At 42.1% G+C, this 15,480-nt stretch overlaps 1 protein-coding gene across 1 annotated transcript in view; it reads right to left on the bottom strand.

Moving 5' to 3' along the window:
- Window positions 1-7,497: 7,497 nt before the first annotated feature.
- Window positions 7,498-15,480, bottom strand: part of CRYL1 (crystallin lambda 1) — a 69,102-nt gene continuing 61,119 nt past the window's right edge. Inside the window, exons 7-8 of the mRNA XM_069883543.1 lie at window positions 11,578-11,684; window positions 7,498-9,664 (exon numbers count right to left, since the gene is read on the bottom strand). Of these exons, the coding sequence (XP_069739644.1) occupies window positions 9,551-9,664; window positions 11,578-11,684 (221 nt within the window). The 3' untranslated portion in view covers window positions 7,498-9,550. The remainder of the gene's footprint in view (window positions 9,665-11,577; window positions 11,685-15,480) is intronic.

Below are 15,480 nucleotides of genomic sequence, written 5' to 3'. Positions count from 1 at the left end.
TCCCTCTTGTCCTGTCCCCCGTCACTTGGCAGAAGAGGCGAGCACTCTCCTCTCTACAACCTCCTTTCAGGTAGCTGTAGAGAGCAATGAGGTCTCCCCTCAGCCTCCTCTTCTCCAGGCTAAACACCCCCAGCTCTCTCAGCCGCTCCTCGTAAGACTTGTTCTCCAGCCCTTTCACCAGCTTTGTTGCTCTTCAAAAACCTGAGCTGTGGATCAAATTCTCTTGATAGTTCTATTTTCACCTAGGATGAACTTTGTAAAATCTTGTAAAAGCTTGAAAATTATTTTTAATCTACTTCATAAGTAGTGAGCCCAAGAGTGTAGTTAAGTCTGTGAAGGTGCTCTCCATGCCCACAAGAATGAACAAAGGTCATGAGCAAGTGGACAGTTAAAATAATTGTCAGTTAAAGTAGTTGTCAGTTAAAATTATGGGCATTAGAAGGAGAAGATGTGGAAGTACAAGCGGGAGCTGATAAATCTGCTTGGCTCATTGCTGTCTTAGGGCTGTAGGGGTTTGGTCCCCAGTCAGTCTTTTCTAACTTGTCACGCTCAGGGCTGAGACTGTGGCTTGTCTACAACCTCTGCCAAGATCTTACACTTAGATGAGGCTCTTGTGCAGCCCTCGCAGAAGTTCCCTTTGCTGTCTTTGATCTGCCTCCCCTGGGAGGGTGGATGACCCAGGTGGCCGGTGACCTCCCTCCACTGAGAGCTGCACCCGGTGGAAAAGTGGGAATGCAAAGATGCAGCTGAGCAGTGAGTGGGTGGCTGGAAAATCAAGGACACTGTAAGGGACTCTGAAACAGGCATGGATTAAAAAAAAAAAAAAGAAAGATGAGGTAATAGGGCAGGAACTGCATAAGGCTGCAAATGCAGAAAAAGACCTGCTAGAAAGTTCCCTGTGTATGAACGAATGGCAATGAATGTCAATATTAAAGAACAAGGTCATCAGAAGGGGAGACCTCATTGCTCTCTACAACTACCTGAAAGGAGGTTGTAGAGAGGAGGGTGCTGGCCTCTTCTCCCAAGTGACAGGGGACAGGACAAGAGGGAATGGCCTCAGGCTCCACCAGGGGAGGTTTAGGCTGGACATTAGGAAAAAAATTTTCACGGAAAGGGTCATTGGGCACTGGAACAGGCTGCCCAGGGAGGTGGTTGAGTCCCCTTCCCTGGAGGTGTTTAAGGCACAGGTGGACGAGGTGCTAAGGGGCATGGTTTAGTGTTTGATAGGAATGGTTGGACTTGATGATCCGGTGGGTCTCTTCCAACCTGGTTATTCTATGATTCTATGATTCTAATACGGAAACTGAGATGGATGGTAAATGGTGACTGGACAATTCAAAGGAAGATTTAAAAAAAACAATAAAGAAGAAATCTGACAAAGTGCAATATATAACCATATGGCTACAGGAGCTTGGAAATCATGCAGAGGATCAAAGGGCTGGAAAATACAAGGTCCTGCCTGCTTCCTTCAGAGAAACTTCTTGAGGAAATGTACTGAAAGAAGAAGAGTTATGAGAAGCAATGAAAGTAAAGCAGTTCCAGTGCCATCATTGAAAATAAGCTCACTGAGGGTTACCAAAAGTAAGAGACAGCTATGAACATAACTAAACAAACCGGCCTTCCCATGGTAGCTGAGCTTTACTCAGTTCTGGTCTTCGTGCTTTCCTACTATAAACAAGTATGTATTGTTCTAGAAATCTCTCAACACTGCCTTAATTAGGGAGCTTCCAAATTATCTCTATTGTTTATGGCATAATACTCATAAATCATGACCATGGTCATATTCAAGCCCTTCTCATAGGCTCTAAAATCTAGTGGTGATCACCTCTGCCTTTTAATATAGGTTTGTGAGCCTTGGATATGACCACTTGTGGAAACAGGTCTTGGCAAAAGAGCTTTACACTGCTGACAAGATAAATACTTGTCTTACAGAAAGGTCTCGAGCTTTCCTCACGCTGAAGTGATGTCATCAGATTGGTAGCAGCTGGTTGTAACCTGTACTAGGGAAAATCAGACAGGCTGCAGCAGGGATCACAGAACAAAGAGCCTGGACCAGGACAGCACTGGGGCAGATGGGCTTAGCTTTTGCAGATAAATTATCTTAGAAGGAAAAAATGGATGTTACAGGTGAACAGTCTGAGCTTGTTAGCCTGGCAGACAGGTGAATGAGGGTGAGCTGTTAACATCTGTTTCTATCTGTGCAACAGGCTGTTGCTGGGCTTCCTATGAGCTGGGCAAACTGGCCTAATTAAAAGTTCCAATCATAGAATCATAGAATCATAGAACCAGCAGGTTGGAAAAGGCCCTCCGGATCATCGAGTCCAACCATTCCTATCAAACACTAAACCATGCCCCTCAGCACCTCGTCCACCCGTGCCTTAAACACCTCCAGGGAAGGTGAATCAACCACCTCCCTGGGCAGCCTCTGCCAGTGCCCAATGACTCTTTCCATGAAAAATTTTTTCCTGATGTCCAGCCTAAACCTCCCCTGGCGGAGCTTGGAGGCCATTCCCTCTTGTCCTGTCCCCCATCACTTGGTAGAAGAGGCAAACTCTCAAAACTCCTTTGCTACAGAAACAGGGCATCAAACCAGGTAGGATGCCAACACAGACTGATCTGGCCTAAAAAATGGAACGAAACCCAGAATTGTGGTTAAGGCTGCCCTCACTGCTTATTTACTGACCTGCATTGGCACGACAAGGAGCTGGGTGTTGGAGGAAAGTCCTTTTGTTGACGTTCACCAAACTCAGCAGCAGGTTACAGGAGGGGTGGCAGCTGGAGGTTACATTTTCTTTTCTTTTGCTCTGCATATGCACAGGTTTGCTAATAGGGTGGACATGCAGTAGGTTACCTGAGGCTACCTGAGCCAGACCACTGTCTGGCCAGTCACCACAGCAAGTTTTATGGCAGGAGACTTGAAACCAAAAGCTCTATGCAGATGCAGAAAGCACTGTCCACACACTGTACCGGGGCAATACCAAGAAACATGTACCTCACTTTTACTGATGATTAAATACAATTGGCATTAATCTCAACCTAGTTTTTTTCTTATGATAAACTATTCAGATACTAAGATCAGAGAAAAACATAAGCTCAGGTTATTACTTAATTAAATATGTTTTTATTTGTACTAGCATAAATCATACCTGCATCTTGTTATAAAAATTATATTTTTCTCTGTTGTCATATCCTTAGTTTTAATAGACCAGAGAAACATGATGTCATCTTGCAGCAACTGAAGCTTTATTCGGACTATAAAAACTGATCAGACTACAGAAGTCACCCTTTACTGATCCAGATTTTGATATTTGGGGTTGAAGATGATGCTTGTAGTTAACTTTCTTTCCTAAAAAAGGAAAACAAAAGCAAATGCAAGAGATGTTTCTGGTTTACAGACTTACACGATGTGAAATCATTCTGCTCCATAGCTTCTGTGATCAGATAAGGCACAGGGACTGCCCATTCAGTTAAATCTCCTGGTTATGCAATTCGCTATTCCCACTACCCCATGTGTTTGAAATGCAAAATTACATCTTTGCATTAGTGCATGGGTTTGAAATGACACTGCTGAGTAACATCAGAAAACCTGGTTTTGTGATCATAAGGTGCCCTGCAATGTGGAAAGCTCTGTGCTTCTTGGTTTGCCACCTTGGTATTGTAGCAGGAATTCCAATAATTTGTTTTTAACTGCACAGAAATACTTCCTATACTCAGAACTCAGTAGACAGATTGCACCCCATTAAGTTTTTAAGTACAGCTTAAAAACCAAATACCAGCTTCCACAGCAACACAGCTGGGAGTAAAGCTGGCAGGTAGATTTGCTATGTGAGTGGTGCTGCTGCTGCGTGCGGGAGCCACGCACACGGTATCGACTGGGCTACATGGAAATTGCCAAGGTTTTCACTGAGGCAGCTGCTGGAGTGAAGCACAAGGCAATGGTGAACCATTCCCACTGGCAGTGCCAGTTTTAATTTATGTATAAATGATTACTCGACAAGATAAAGAAAAGAAAAACACCAAAAAAAAAGATTTCTCTTTCAGAACCGGTTACATCCAGGCACTTCCCAGGTTCTCCTGGCTAAATGACAACCTCCTTTCTTCAGTAATACCAGAGCGCCAGCGAGGATTTTCCAGCCTCATCACTCTCTCTCTGCGCTCCAAACAAATGCCTCCATTGTATTCCTTCTGTTAAAGCTGACCAAGAACAAGCAACTGTGGCTTCATACGGAAAGTATGTGCTATTACGATACTGGAAAAATTAGTGCAAGGCCTGATGTTAAAATTTAAACGCATCATTCATGCAAGGGAACATTTTCACAATATTTTATATTACAGTTTTCTATTGGAAAGCATTTCTGCTTATTGTGCCAACACGGAGGTGCTGGACCCGTAGGGAGGACTTGGACAGTACGTTAATGCTGTCACGGTCAGCATCTAGGCTTAGACTAAAAACATCAAATATCCAATTTAGAGCAAATTTACAGCTCTGTTTCATAGAATCTTTTAAAAAAGCTGAGTCCAGCTTCTGCACAAAGCTTTCCTCTCTCCACACGTAAGTCTGAGCTTTTGACCTTTCCATGTTAGGCTACAATTTACTCATAGATAAAGGAAAACAAGTTTCTGGGTGATGCTGCATGTCATACAGCTTCACTTCTTGCAAATACAGGTCTGAAATCCAAGTAGCTGAAAGAAGTCTACAAAGCCACGTGTTAAAAATCTCCATTTCATACCAGGTCCAAGAGGAAATCTCATACACACTAAATGCCGTTTTATTCCAAGCATCTCTCTCTGTCAATGTTTGGTAAAGGGCAATTCACCCTTGCTGAAGGAACAAAAATCATCAGAGAGAAAAGGGAAAATTATGGAGGATGTGCAACCCAACGGAGCATTTATTTGAATATATGTTAAGGAAACAAGTGATGCCGCTTTCTAGCAAACTAGAAAACAAAGTGGTTTGCTGTACCAAAAATTCAAAAGCCCACTGAATTTCGTGGACCTTACCAACAGCTCTCCTTGAAATCCGCTCTGCTCCCACAGGAGTGGTGCAGGCTTTTCCTCACAGCCAGGAGGATATTGGACCAATTTTTCATGAGTTGTTTAGAAAAAACTGCCAGTATAGCTCCATTTGTTCATGGATTTGTTCCATTTGTTCATTTGTTGTTGGAGCCAGTTGAAACCATCCTCAGAGCGTTGCACAACCACCTATCAGCCTGAGCAAACTGGAGCTTCAGGGCAAATTCTGGGGGTCAAACATCCAAGGTTGCTGTGTTTTGCCTCAAAAGGGAACTCTAGCATCTTTTTTTTACCCCCAATTCTTATGAAACTATTGATACGACAGCATTTGCTATTTAAATTGCTGGTTTCTTTTCTGACCTCCCATTTATAAAAGAAGCAAGTGGTCTGTATAGCCACAGCTTTGTGCCTTTCAGCATCACACACAGCAGTGGAGGATACGGCTACTGACTTTTCCCAGTGGACGGCTTTGTACGGACATGGTGTTAAGGAATCAACTTTTCCTAGTGGTCTGCTCCTAGTACACACTGTAAGTAATATTTAAGCCTTCATGCGTATTAAGACATGCAGCTAAACCTCGCCGTTTGAATATTGTGTTTGTAGGATTAAATGCACATATTCAAATGACTACATCACATTTAAGCTCTAGTCTCTCTGATATACCTTTTTATAAAAATCAGTATTTACTATTATTCATATATAAATATGACGTGAGCCAGCAATGTGCACTCGCAGTCTAGAAGGTCAACACTATCCTGGGCTGCATCAGAAGAAGCATGGCCAGCAGGGCAAGGGATGTGATTCTCCCCCTCTACTCCACTCTTCTGAGACCCTACCAAAGATGATCAGAGGGCTGGAGCACCTCTGCTATGAGAACAGGCTGAGAGAGTTGGGGTTGTTCAACTTGGAGAAGAGAAGGTTCTGAGGACACTTTATAGCGACCTTCCAGTACCTGAAGGGGGATGCAAGAGGGCTGGGGAGAAACTTTTTATGAGGGCATGGAGCGATAAGACAAGGGGGAATGGCTTTAAATTGGAGGGGGAAGATTTAGACTAGACATTAGGAAGAAATTTTTCACACTGAGGGTGGTGAGACACTGGCACAGGTTGCCCAGGGAAGCTGGAGGTGTTCAAGGCCAGGTTGGATGGTGCCCTGGGCAGCCTGGTCTGGTGGGAGGTGTCCCTGCCCATGGCAGGGGGATTGGAACTGGATGATCTTTAAGGTTTTTTCCAACCCAAACCATTCTGTGATTCTTTAAAGTATTGACTGTATTCAATAGTCAATTGACTCTTCCAAATGAAAGTTGTACAATAAAAGAAAAAACTCAGAGAGCAGAAGAAAGTTCTACCTGATAAATAACTATAAGAAATAGCAGTCAATGGGTAACTCTCTCTAAGGGGTGTGCAATAAGTTGCGTTGAACTCTAAATAACACGCTGAAGGGAGGAATTCCTTTCTTTTTCTGAAGTCACAGAAAAGAACAGAAAGAAATTCTTGGCTTGATACACAGTCTTCCCAAATCAGATGTGAGCACACGCCCTCGCATGCACACACACACACACACACGCACTGGGGGAACACGAGCAGATGAGCAGGCAGAGCAAACGTGTTCATTTATACTTACACTAACCAGACCAAAATTAATTTGTGAAACATTCCCTTTGGGCCTGGTAGGCCGTTGAGAGCAAAAGACCATCATTTTTCCTACCAACACTTACACTAATTGCTAGGTGCGCGTTTGCTCCTCATGCAGGGCTCCTGTCCTCTGCACCTCTGCCACAGCAGGGGAACCACAGTCACATGTTCACAAAGCTCTTTCTGTCACTTCATACTAAGGCAGTGCAATGGCAGCATTTCTCATCTTTCTTTCGAGAAACTGAGATTGACAATGACATCATTGTGTCTCAAAGTGATTTTCTGTTTTTATAGCAAGCACCACAAGCACCACCCTGCTTCTCTAATGAAGTTCATTGTTTTCCTAAAAGATGGTATAGATAGAATAGTGCAATTTCTTAATACCATTTCAATTAGATAATATGGCAGTCAGAAAATACTCACATTTTAACTTTCAAACTATTATCATGAATAGTAAATTCACACAGCTGCTTTGCAAGCTGCAAACTACTTTGATTACACTCAGAGATTTAGCCGAGATACTGGACTTCCCTCAGTGGAGCCGGTGAGTATTTCCCTGCATCTGCCCTCTCTTCCTTATCTCACACGTAATAGAGGACCTGATTTCCTATAGCATTAAATCAAAGGCTTTGGTATGAAAACGTTTGACTCTGCTTCCAATAAGCAGCAGTAACATAACATAGTAACACATAATAAAGAAAATAGTAAGCATCAAACTGGTAACAGAGAAAACCACAGTGCAAAAAAGACATGACAAGACCAGCTCCCCCAGCCTCACGATCTTGGGAGTTAATATCTTCCTCATTAAAATATTTTATTCACAAGCAAGTAATAAAGACAGAGGCAAATATTTGATGACATGATTGAGTTTTAAAATATCTCAGAATAAACAGAAGCAATGCAAGCTGATTAGTTATGACAATGTCATATACTCATAGAAAAACAGGGCTAATCTTGACAGTAATTGGAACCTTCCATGGCCTTGTCTAAAATATAAAAACATATACAACACAAGGAAATCGGCCCCATAATCAGGTTTCCATTGCTTAATAAGGCATCAGGTGTGAGGACTCACCTCCCCAACTTCAGATGTCTAAATGCAGGTTGAGGCAGTTGCTGTGACAACAAAAAGCAGAAGAAACCTAACAATTTTAGGTCTCTTTTGGGATAAAATAAATAGAGCTCACAATTTTTCCTTTTTCTCCACTGACAATAAAGGAGTACAGGACAAAGTCAGCTTTATGTCCCCCACTCCATGTTTCACATCCAGAGATAACGTTCTTGGCCCACCACTCATTTCAAGTGATATGATTCATCTTAACATCTCTTTTATCGTGACCCAAGCAGAAATAAGTGGCATTGCTATGTTCACACAGACATTTCTGCTGTTCAGTTCAAAATGGCAACTAATTAAGTTGCAGTAACTTGTTTGTGTGCTGCACCCTCGGTAAAAAAACAAGATTTGAAATGCCCCTGAGCTGAGCATTAGCAAAGTGGCAGCTTAACACTTCTGCATCTGGGCTGTGACTGAAGCTACATGACCAGCTCACACAAATTCAGAAATGCCAACCTCAAGCAGTGTGGGTGCAATTCACTGTTTCAAGTTATCCTTACTAGCTGCATAACAATAAAGGTTCCTGCCCCGAGGTTTCAGCCAAGATCAAAGTCCAACTATATTACAGGGTACATATGTCCATTTTACACGTGCTTTGCCCGTAACACACCACTGGAGCAGCTGAGGATACGATTTCCAGGTGTATACTCTGCCCATACACTGATGTTGTGTCCCCTGTAGGAAGGGCAGCAGAAAAGCACAAATGTTACCTCTAAGCCATTGCATCTCTACATCTGTAGGGGAGCAAAAAAGCAGATAGTTGGGGTCCTTTCAGCTGCCTAAGTCCTAAAGCACTTCTTCCTTCAGATAATGTACAAAACAGACATGGCAACGGAGGAGTGAACTGGCTTTCCGAGATGACTCAGACAGTCATAGGGTTGTCTGGGAGAAAGAGTCCAGATCAATCTACTACACCACACTATCTCCCAAACTACGTATTAAATCAAAATCACGTATTTCTCATAGACTAATCTTAAAATGGGACACATATTTATGCAGCAATGCCAATGACCAGCATCAAACATCTGACTTAAGCTGGGGACAAAGCCATGGGTATCAAGTGCATAGTCTTGAAGACCACGTAGGTCTCTGGTAAGTCTTAACAGAATGAGAGGGAATGAAGGGATGAAGAGGGAATTCTGCTCTTTTTACTCACATTTAGAACATCATATAGGTACCTAAGTGCCAAAGGGAGAGAAAAGAGGAGTAATTCTTTCCCCTACAGCATGGAACAGTTACAGAGCTAAGCTGAAGTGACTCTTACTGCTGCTGAGGTCTCAGCTCACCAGCCACTGAATCTACTCTTCACTTAACACAACTTCTCCTATCTACAGTCAGTGCTTTACACTTTAACCTCACTGCCACAGTGATTGGTGTGTGAGGGTTTAGTTTCTCCAGTGACAAACAGCTGATGTTTGCCCATTTCAGATCCCTGCATAAGCAAATATTGTTCAAGTGCTGAATTCCTAAGCAAGCTGAAAAATGCATTATTTAAAAAATGATTGTGTTCCAGCATTGTGCAATATTAATATTGCTAAAGCTACTTAACGCTTACACATCTAGTGCTCATATATAATAATTTGATAAATCTTAACTGAACTTTTTAACAAATGTTTCCAGTTATTCCTGAATTACATCACGACAAATTTGGACCAAATGTTTCATTGGTCTCTATATTTGCCCATATCGCTGGTTGTACATTCAGTATTTTCTTCTACATGACCAAAAAATTCCACTTTTTATGAAGATCTGCTCTTCATTTGGTCTCTCCTGTTGGACAAGTTGCACCTCAGTCAGATTTCATTTGTTTTTTCAGTTTGGCAAGGCCAGCGAGACATTCATCTCTCCATTTTCTCCTGGCATCCAGGACTTTGGGAACAACTGGAATTTTTTCAGACATTGCCTGAAACAGAAAATTTAACATGATTAAATCTCACGTTCTGAGTAAGAAGTTTCTCACCAGCGTTGTTATCCTGCTCTCCTTGTGTCAGACCAAGCAACCATCCACACAAACTAATTTAGCCCATCACAAACAATAGGCCACTCACTAATTCTTGATACGGGTGACTGGATATGAGCTGCCTGTACAAGAAGAAAAGTGCTCCCACGTGGAGAAGGTTGGCCTGAATGTGGCTACAGAAACATCAAAGCATCAGCCTCCTCTCTTGGTTTGCCCCACACAGCCACTGCCTATTCTCTTTGACAATAACCATTTATCAAATAGGAAGGAGGCAACCTGGCCATATATGTGGCTAAAAATATGCTCTAAACCAAATTCCTCTGTGTGTTTAAAGATGTGATCTCTCTTCTGGCTCCTAAGAAATTTAATGAGGGATACCATATTTATGAAAAACTTTTTGTCTTAGGAGTGCCAGTTATTGACATGATAGGAGACACACAACAAACCCAGAATTATGATTTCTGTTGTTTATTGGAATACAGGAGAGAGAAAGTACAGCACTATTTGAAGACACAAAGGTAGAAGTCTGAACAACTTGGCGTGCAAAAATGATATTTAAAGCAAAATGAAAAAAACCCAAGAGGTATTTCTGAGCGCATTATCAAAGTTGTCTTACAAGTGCCAGTTAAACATATCAGTGAAAGGAGAACAAGAGGTAGTAAGCTCTGGTCAGCTAGTACATAGTAACAGATTTTTCTTTCAAAGTAAAAAAGCTGTTTTGAGAGCACAGATAGAGATCACAGGGTCATCTTTGCCAAAATAGCACCTGAGGTCTTAGGTTTAAAAGGCAAGAGTTGAGAAACCAGGTAAAACCTGGACCTGCTACCAGTGACTGGCAAGTTGCAGTCATTCTAGAAAAAAAGACCAGAGGAGGGAGAGAGGAGTAAGATAAAAAATGTTTAATGTTTTACTCTAAAGAGTAAACCCATGCTGCAAACTCATCTTTGGCATTGAAGACCAAAGATAATAAAGAGACACTGAAACAGAGGTTGAAGTGGAATCCAGCTTTCCATAAAGAAATCCAAACTGTTTCATGCTGATCAAAAGCTTCTAATTGTGAATAACTCTGCAATTATTATTGATTGTTATTATAAGCAGTCTATATTGTTTAAGCATGAAACAATCTTTTTCCTTTGTGAAGCATTTATAAAAGGCAACTATGAAAAGGCAGAGTTAGGAAATACCAATACTTCGGTTAATTCCTTTGATCATACGAAATAGCTGATATAGTGAGTATAAAGAAATTATGGGGTTAGAAATGTTGATAGAAAAACTGGGTCTCAATCCAGCATAGCACTTAAACACATCTTATCTTTAAGCATTCAAGTAACCTTACCGGACTGCTCACATACTTAACTTAAATATGTATTTGCATGCATTACAAACTGGAGCCCTGGTCTGTAAAGTATATAGAACCAAGAAAAAGAACACTTAGAAGGAAAAAGCTACAGGGTTTATGAAGGAAGATGGAGTAGAAGGAAGACACGGGGAGAAAAGTCATGTTGGAAAGGAAGCTTTGAGATGTGCACGTTATGGTAGAGGACACGGGACAGAAGTGGTAAGAAATAGTGTGGAGGATTTCATGTCAATAAACCAGAGATGTTAGCAGTTGGCTCCTCTGTCTAGTAATGGTGTTATTCAGATGCCAGATCACCTTCCCTTGATGGATGTCAAAGTGCTTTGAAAAGGGACGTGCATTCTGTACTGATCTTTTTATTTATAGTATACACTCGCACAAGAAATACAGACTACGGATACCTCTAACAGCAAACTGAAATGGTACAAATTTTAAAATATTATAAAAGTTAGTGTTCTACTTTTCTGAATGTCATTGCATGTATCAACTCTATATTTACCTGACTGATTTTCTGCTCAACTTCACCTGAAAATTCTGGAACTGGTCCGAAGGTGTTCAGAACAAGTCTCATACCTTCACGGTATCTTTCACAATAATTCCTAAAACCTAAAAAGAAGAGTGAAAAATTATATTTCATCAGAAATTCCTACTCAAGTTCCGTAAGGCTGCCTGTGCTTAAGAACTGCCTTAAATCGGAGTCCAAAAAAAAGGTGGCTCTTATTCTTAAGACACCCAATTGTCATCAAGGAAAAATGGATTCTATCCACCACATTTCCATCAAGGTTCATGGAGAAATTACTTAGGACATGCCTTCCTCGCAAAACTAATTAAATTTACGTATCAGCAGGCAGTGCTATGTTGGGGATGTAGTACACAGTCATAGAGACTTGAGACCAAAAAGCTTCAACCAGAGTCCACCTCTCCCCTCCTTCTGTTTCGTATGCGTCAGATCAGCTGAGACATTCCTGTTATTATTTCTGTTTATTGACCTAGAGCGTATCGAGGACAACAAAGCTCAGAGGGAACGGTCAAAGGTGTGGAGACCCAGATGGCCTCCAGTGAATGAGAAAGGTTTAAGGAGGAACAGATGGGTCTTGCAGATCGACACCTTGTTTTGCAAATGCAGTTAGTGATAGGGATTTCACTTTTATGACCTCAGGATGCACGTTAATAGCTGAGCACTGCTGAGGGCAGATGGATCCATCAGATAAAGTGGATAAAAAGCATCTTTGCTAAAAACCTTGCCAATCTGGTGAGAAAATCACTGGAAAAGTGAGACTGCAACCTGTATTCAAGTGAGTAAGGGGCATATGGGATGAAAAGGAAAGACTGCAGGGTAACAGGTACAAGAGAAACCTCAAGAAAGCATAAAAAAGGCAGGAGTGCAGCTCTCGTGTCTGTGCCCAAGGGCGTGCAGTCTGTGAAACAAGGAGGGGAAATAAAAACTCCACGTGTGGTCACACAATCACAACATCATTGGAGCAACTGAAGCGTGGTGGGGATGGCACACCTGGAGTGCTGCAGTGGAGAGACACACACTTCAGGAAAGACAAGCACGAAAGACAAGGAGGACGCGTGCTGTTCTCTGTAAAGGAGCAGCTCAGACATATGGAGCTGTTCCAAGGGATCAGTGACTGGCAGGGTGAGAGCCTGTGGGTCAGCATCAGCGGAGAGGCCAGCAAAGGACAGCATCCTCCAAGAGTCAAAACAGTCCATCCTGATATTCAGGAATACGAGTAAGTGCATCAAGACATTGACTTGGATGAGCTCCAGTGCAAAACGGCAGCATACAGGAGGGACAGGCTGTAAAGGAGAAATTTAAAAACACTGTCTAGGCATGCAGGGACCGTGTCAGAAAAGCCAAAGCTTGGCTCCAGTTGAGACTTGCAGGGATGTCAAGGGCAAGAAGAACTTTAACTCTTACATTAGTATGAGAAGGCTCTACAAGGAAAGCGTGGGCCTGTTGCTGAATGGGTGGGTAATTTACTGTCAGGAGAAACAGGTAAAGTGGAGTTACTCGTTGCTTTCTTTGGTTCTGTCTTCATTGACAAGGTCTCCTATGCCTCTGTGCTTAGAGGCAGGGTTCAAGGAGAAGAGCTATCAGGAGTAGATGATCCAGTCAGTGACCATATGCAAGAACCCACCTGAGATCATGGGATAAGACAGACTGTAACCAAGGATATAAGAAAAAAAGGCCCATGCCCTTGCAAGGCTGCTTTATATTGTATTTTAAAAATAATGCCAGTCAATGCATCAATGTCATCATTTGAGATCTCCAGATGGCTAAAAGCAAATATTGCACCCTTCTTCAGAAAAGCTCAAAAGAACAGTCTAGGGTACTACAGGCCAATAAATTTCACTTCTGTCCCAAGAAAATCAAAGAGCATGTCCTCTTGAAACAAATTCCTGGGCACAAGAATAAGAAGAAAACGATTGTGACAGTCGGTATGTAGTCACCAACGGATACGCTGTGGTGTAAATCACGTGACTGACCTTGTTGCCTTCTGTGATAAAATCATCAGATTTGTGGAAAATAGGAAAGTAGTGGATATTATTTACCTAAGATTCAGAAGGGCATTTGACGCTGCCTCCCATGATATTCTTTAACCAAAGTTAGGACATAAAGGGCAGCAAGCTGAACACGAACCAAGGGTGCCCTGGCAGCACAGAGGGCCAACACCACCCAGGGCTGCGTTAACAGCAGAGCCAGTAGATTGAAAGGAATTATTAACCCTCTTTATTTAGCACTCATTAGACTGCACTGAGAATACTGCATTCAGTTTGGGATCCCCCAGTACAAGGAGGACATCAACGAAATGGAGCAACTTCAACAGAAGCCACAAAAATTGTAGGGGCTGGAGCACCTGCCCTTTGATGGCAACCTGGGGAAGAGATGGCTTTGAGGGGGACCTAACAGCAGATCCCCTATGCCTGTGGTCACTGAGCAGACAAAGCCGGGCTCTGTACAGTTGTTGCAAGGCAGGAGTGCAAGAGACAACAGGCACAATGTGAAATGACAGGTTCAGACTGAATAGTCAAGCACTGGCACAGGTTGACCACAGATGTTGTGTAGTCTCTATTTCTGGCAGTTTTCTAGACTGGATGAAACCCTGAGCAGCTTGGATGAAACCCTGAACTGACCTTGCTGTGAACATCTTAAAAAAACATGTGGTCAGAGAACCTAAGAGGCAGCAAACTGGTAATAATGGGTAAACTGTCAGTCAGGTAGGCCTTGGCTGAATTACGGAGAGATCCAGCTTCCATCAGCTCCAGTAGGAAACTCAGAAAAATTATTGCTGAGGTAGCAGAGAGGAAATAGAATTATAAGTGCACCAAAAAGAGAAATTGGTCATATAGAGAGATGCATACATCTAGTAGACTTCTTAGTGCTATTAACTACCACATAATTAAGAAAGGATAAACAGCCTTTCCCACTGTACATCAACAAGAAGTAAGTCATGAGCTGCACCACAACAGTAAATGAGCAATGCTTGTCTGGCAGTACACAAGCCAACATGAGTAAGAATGTGATTATCCTGATGAACACTCTAGATCTGAGAGGGGAAGTTCTGGATATCCAGTAAAATCTTGAGACAATCTCCCTTTTCTGAGAACCAGAGAGATTGAGAAATTGTACCCTTAACCCTCTTTTTATTAGCTAATCATCCACGCAAAGAGGAGAAATCTGCAGAAGACGAAAGTAAGCAGTTACGGTCACCAACTCTCCTATGAAGACTCCAGAGATCATACAGACCAAGAAGCATGAAACTGAACTGCTCATGGTCTTATCCACCCACAAAATGCAGGAAATGTAAGAGGGGTGGCCTGACTACCACACAAAAGAATGCCACTCAGGTCATGAATCCTTAAGTAGTCTCCTTCCTGAACAGCTTGTAGACAGTTCCCTGGAATGCAATTTTGTGTGATATCAAAACCATAGAAGTTACACATGTCAAACCCTAAATGGCTGAGGTTGAAAAGTGGATGAAGGAACGGAAACCACTGACTACTGTTAACTATGAATCACAAACTACAACACTCAGAATGTTCAACACACCTGAAATTGCTTAAGTATAGGTTTTTCAAAAAGGCCTTTGAGGTCAGTAAGAGTATGGAGAACACACTTGTTTCTGGACCAGAGACAGAAGAACTTTCAAAGGACAAATGCTCAAGGAAGTATTGTATTTCTTTTAAGAAATTAGCAGTCTTAACTCATGATGACCATCAGATAAACAACTGAAAGGACAGTGGGAGAACATATCCATTGCATGACAGCAATATGGATAATAAATGCTCTTAAAAAACAGACTAGAAACACTTTCCAGATTAGAAGGAAGGAGGCTGTGAGAAAAACAGCAACCTTGTTAAGTATCTTGAACCTATATTTGGTGCCAAGAGTGTG

Source organism: Phaenicophaeus curvirostris, chromosome 1 (genome assembly GCF_032191515.1).
Source record: "Phaenicophaeus curvirostris isolate KB17595 chromosome 1, BPBGC_Pcur_1.0, whole genome shotgun sequence".
Lineage (NCBI taxonomy): Eukaryota > Metazoa > Chordata > Aves > Cuculiformes > Cuculidae > Phaenicophaeus > Phaenicophaeus curvirostris.
The sequence above is the reverse complement of the archived record's forward strand: the minus strand, read 5'-3'. Positions and strand labels throughout refer to the sequence as shown.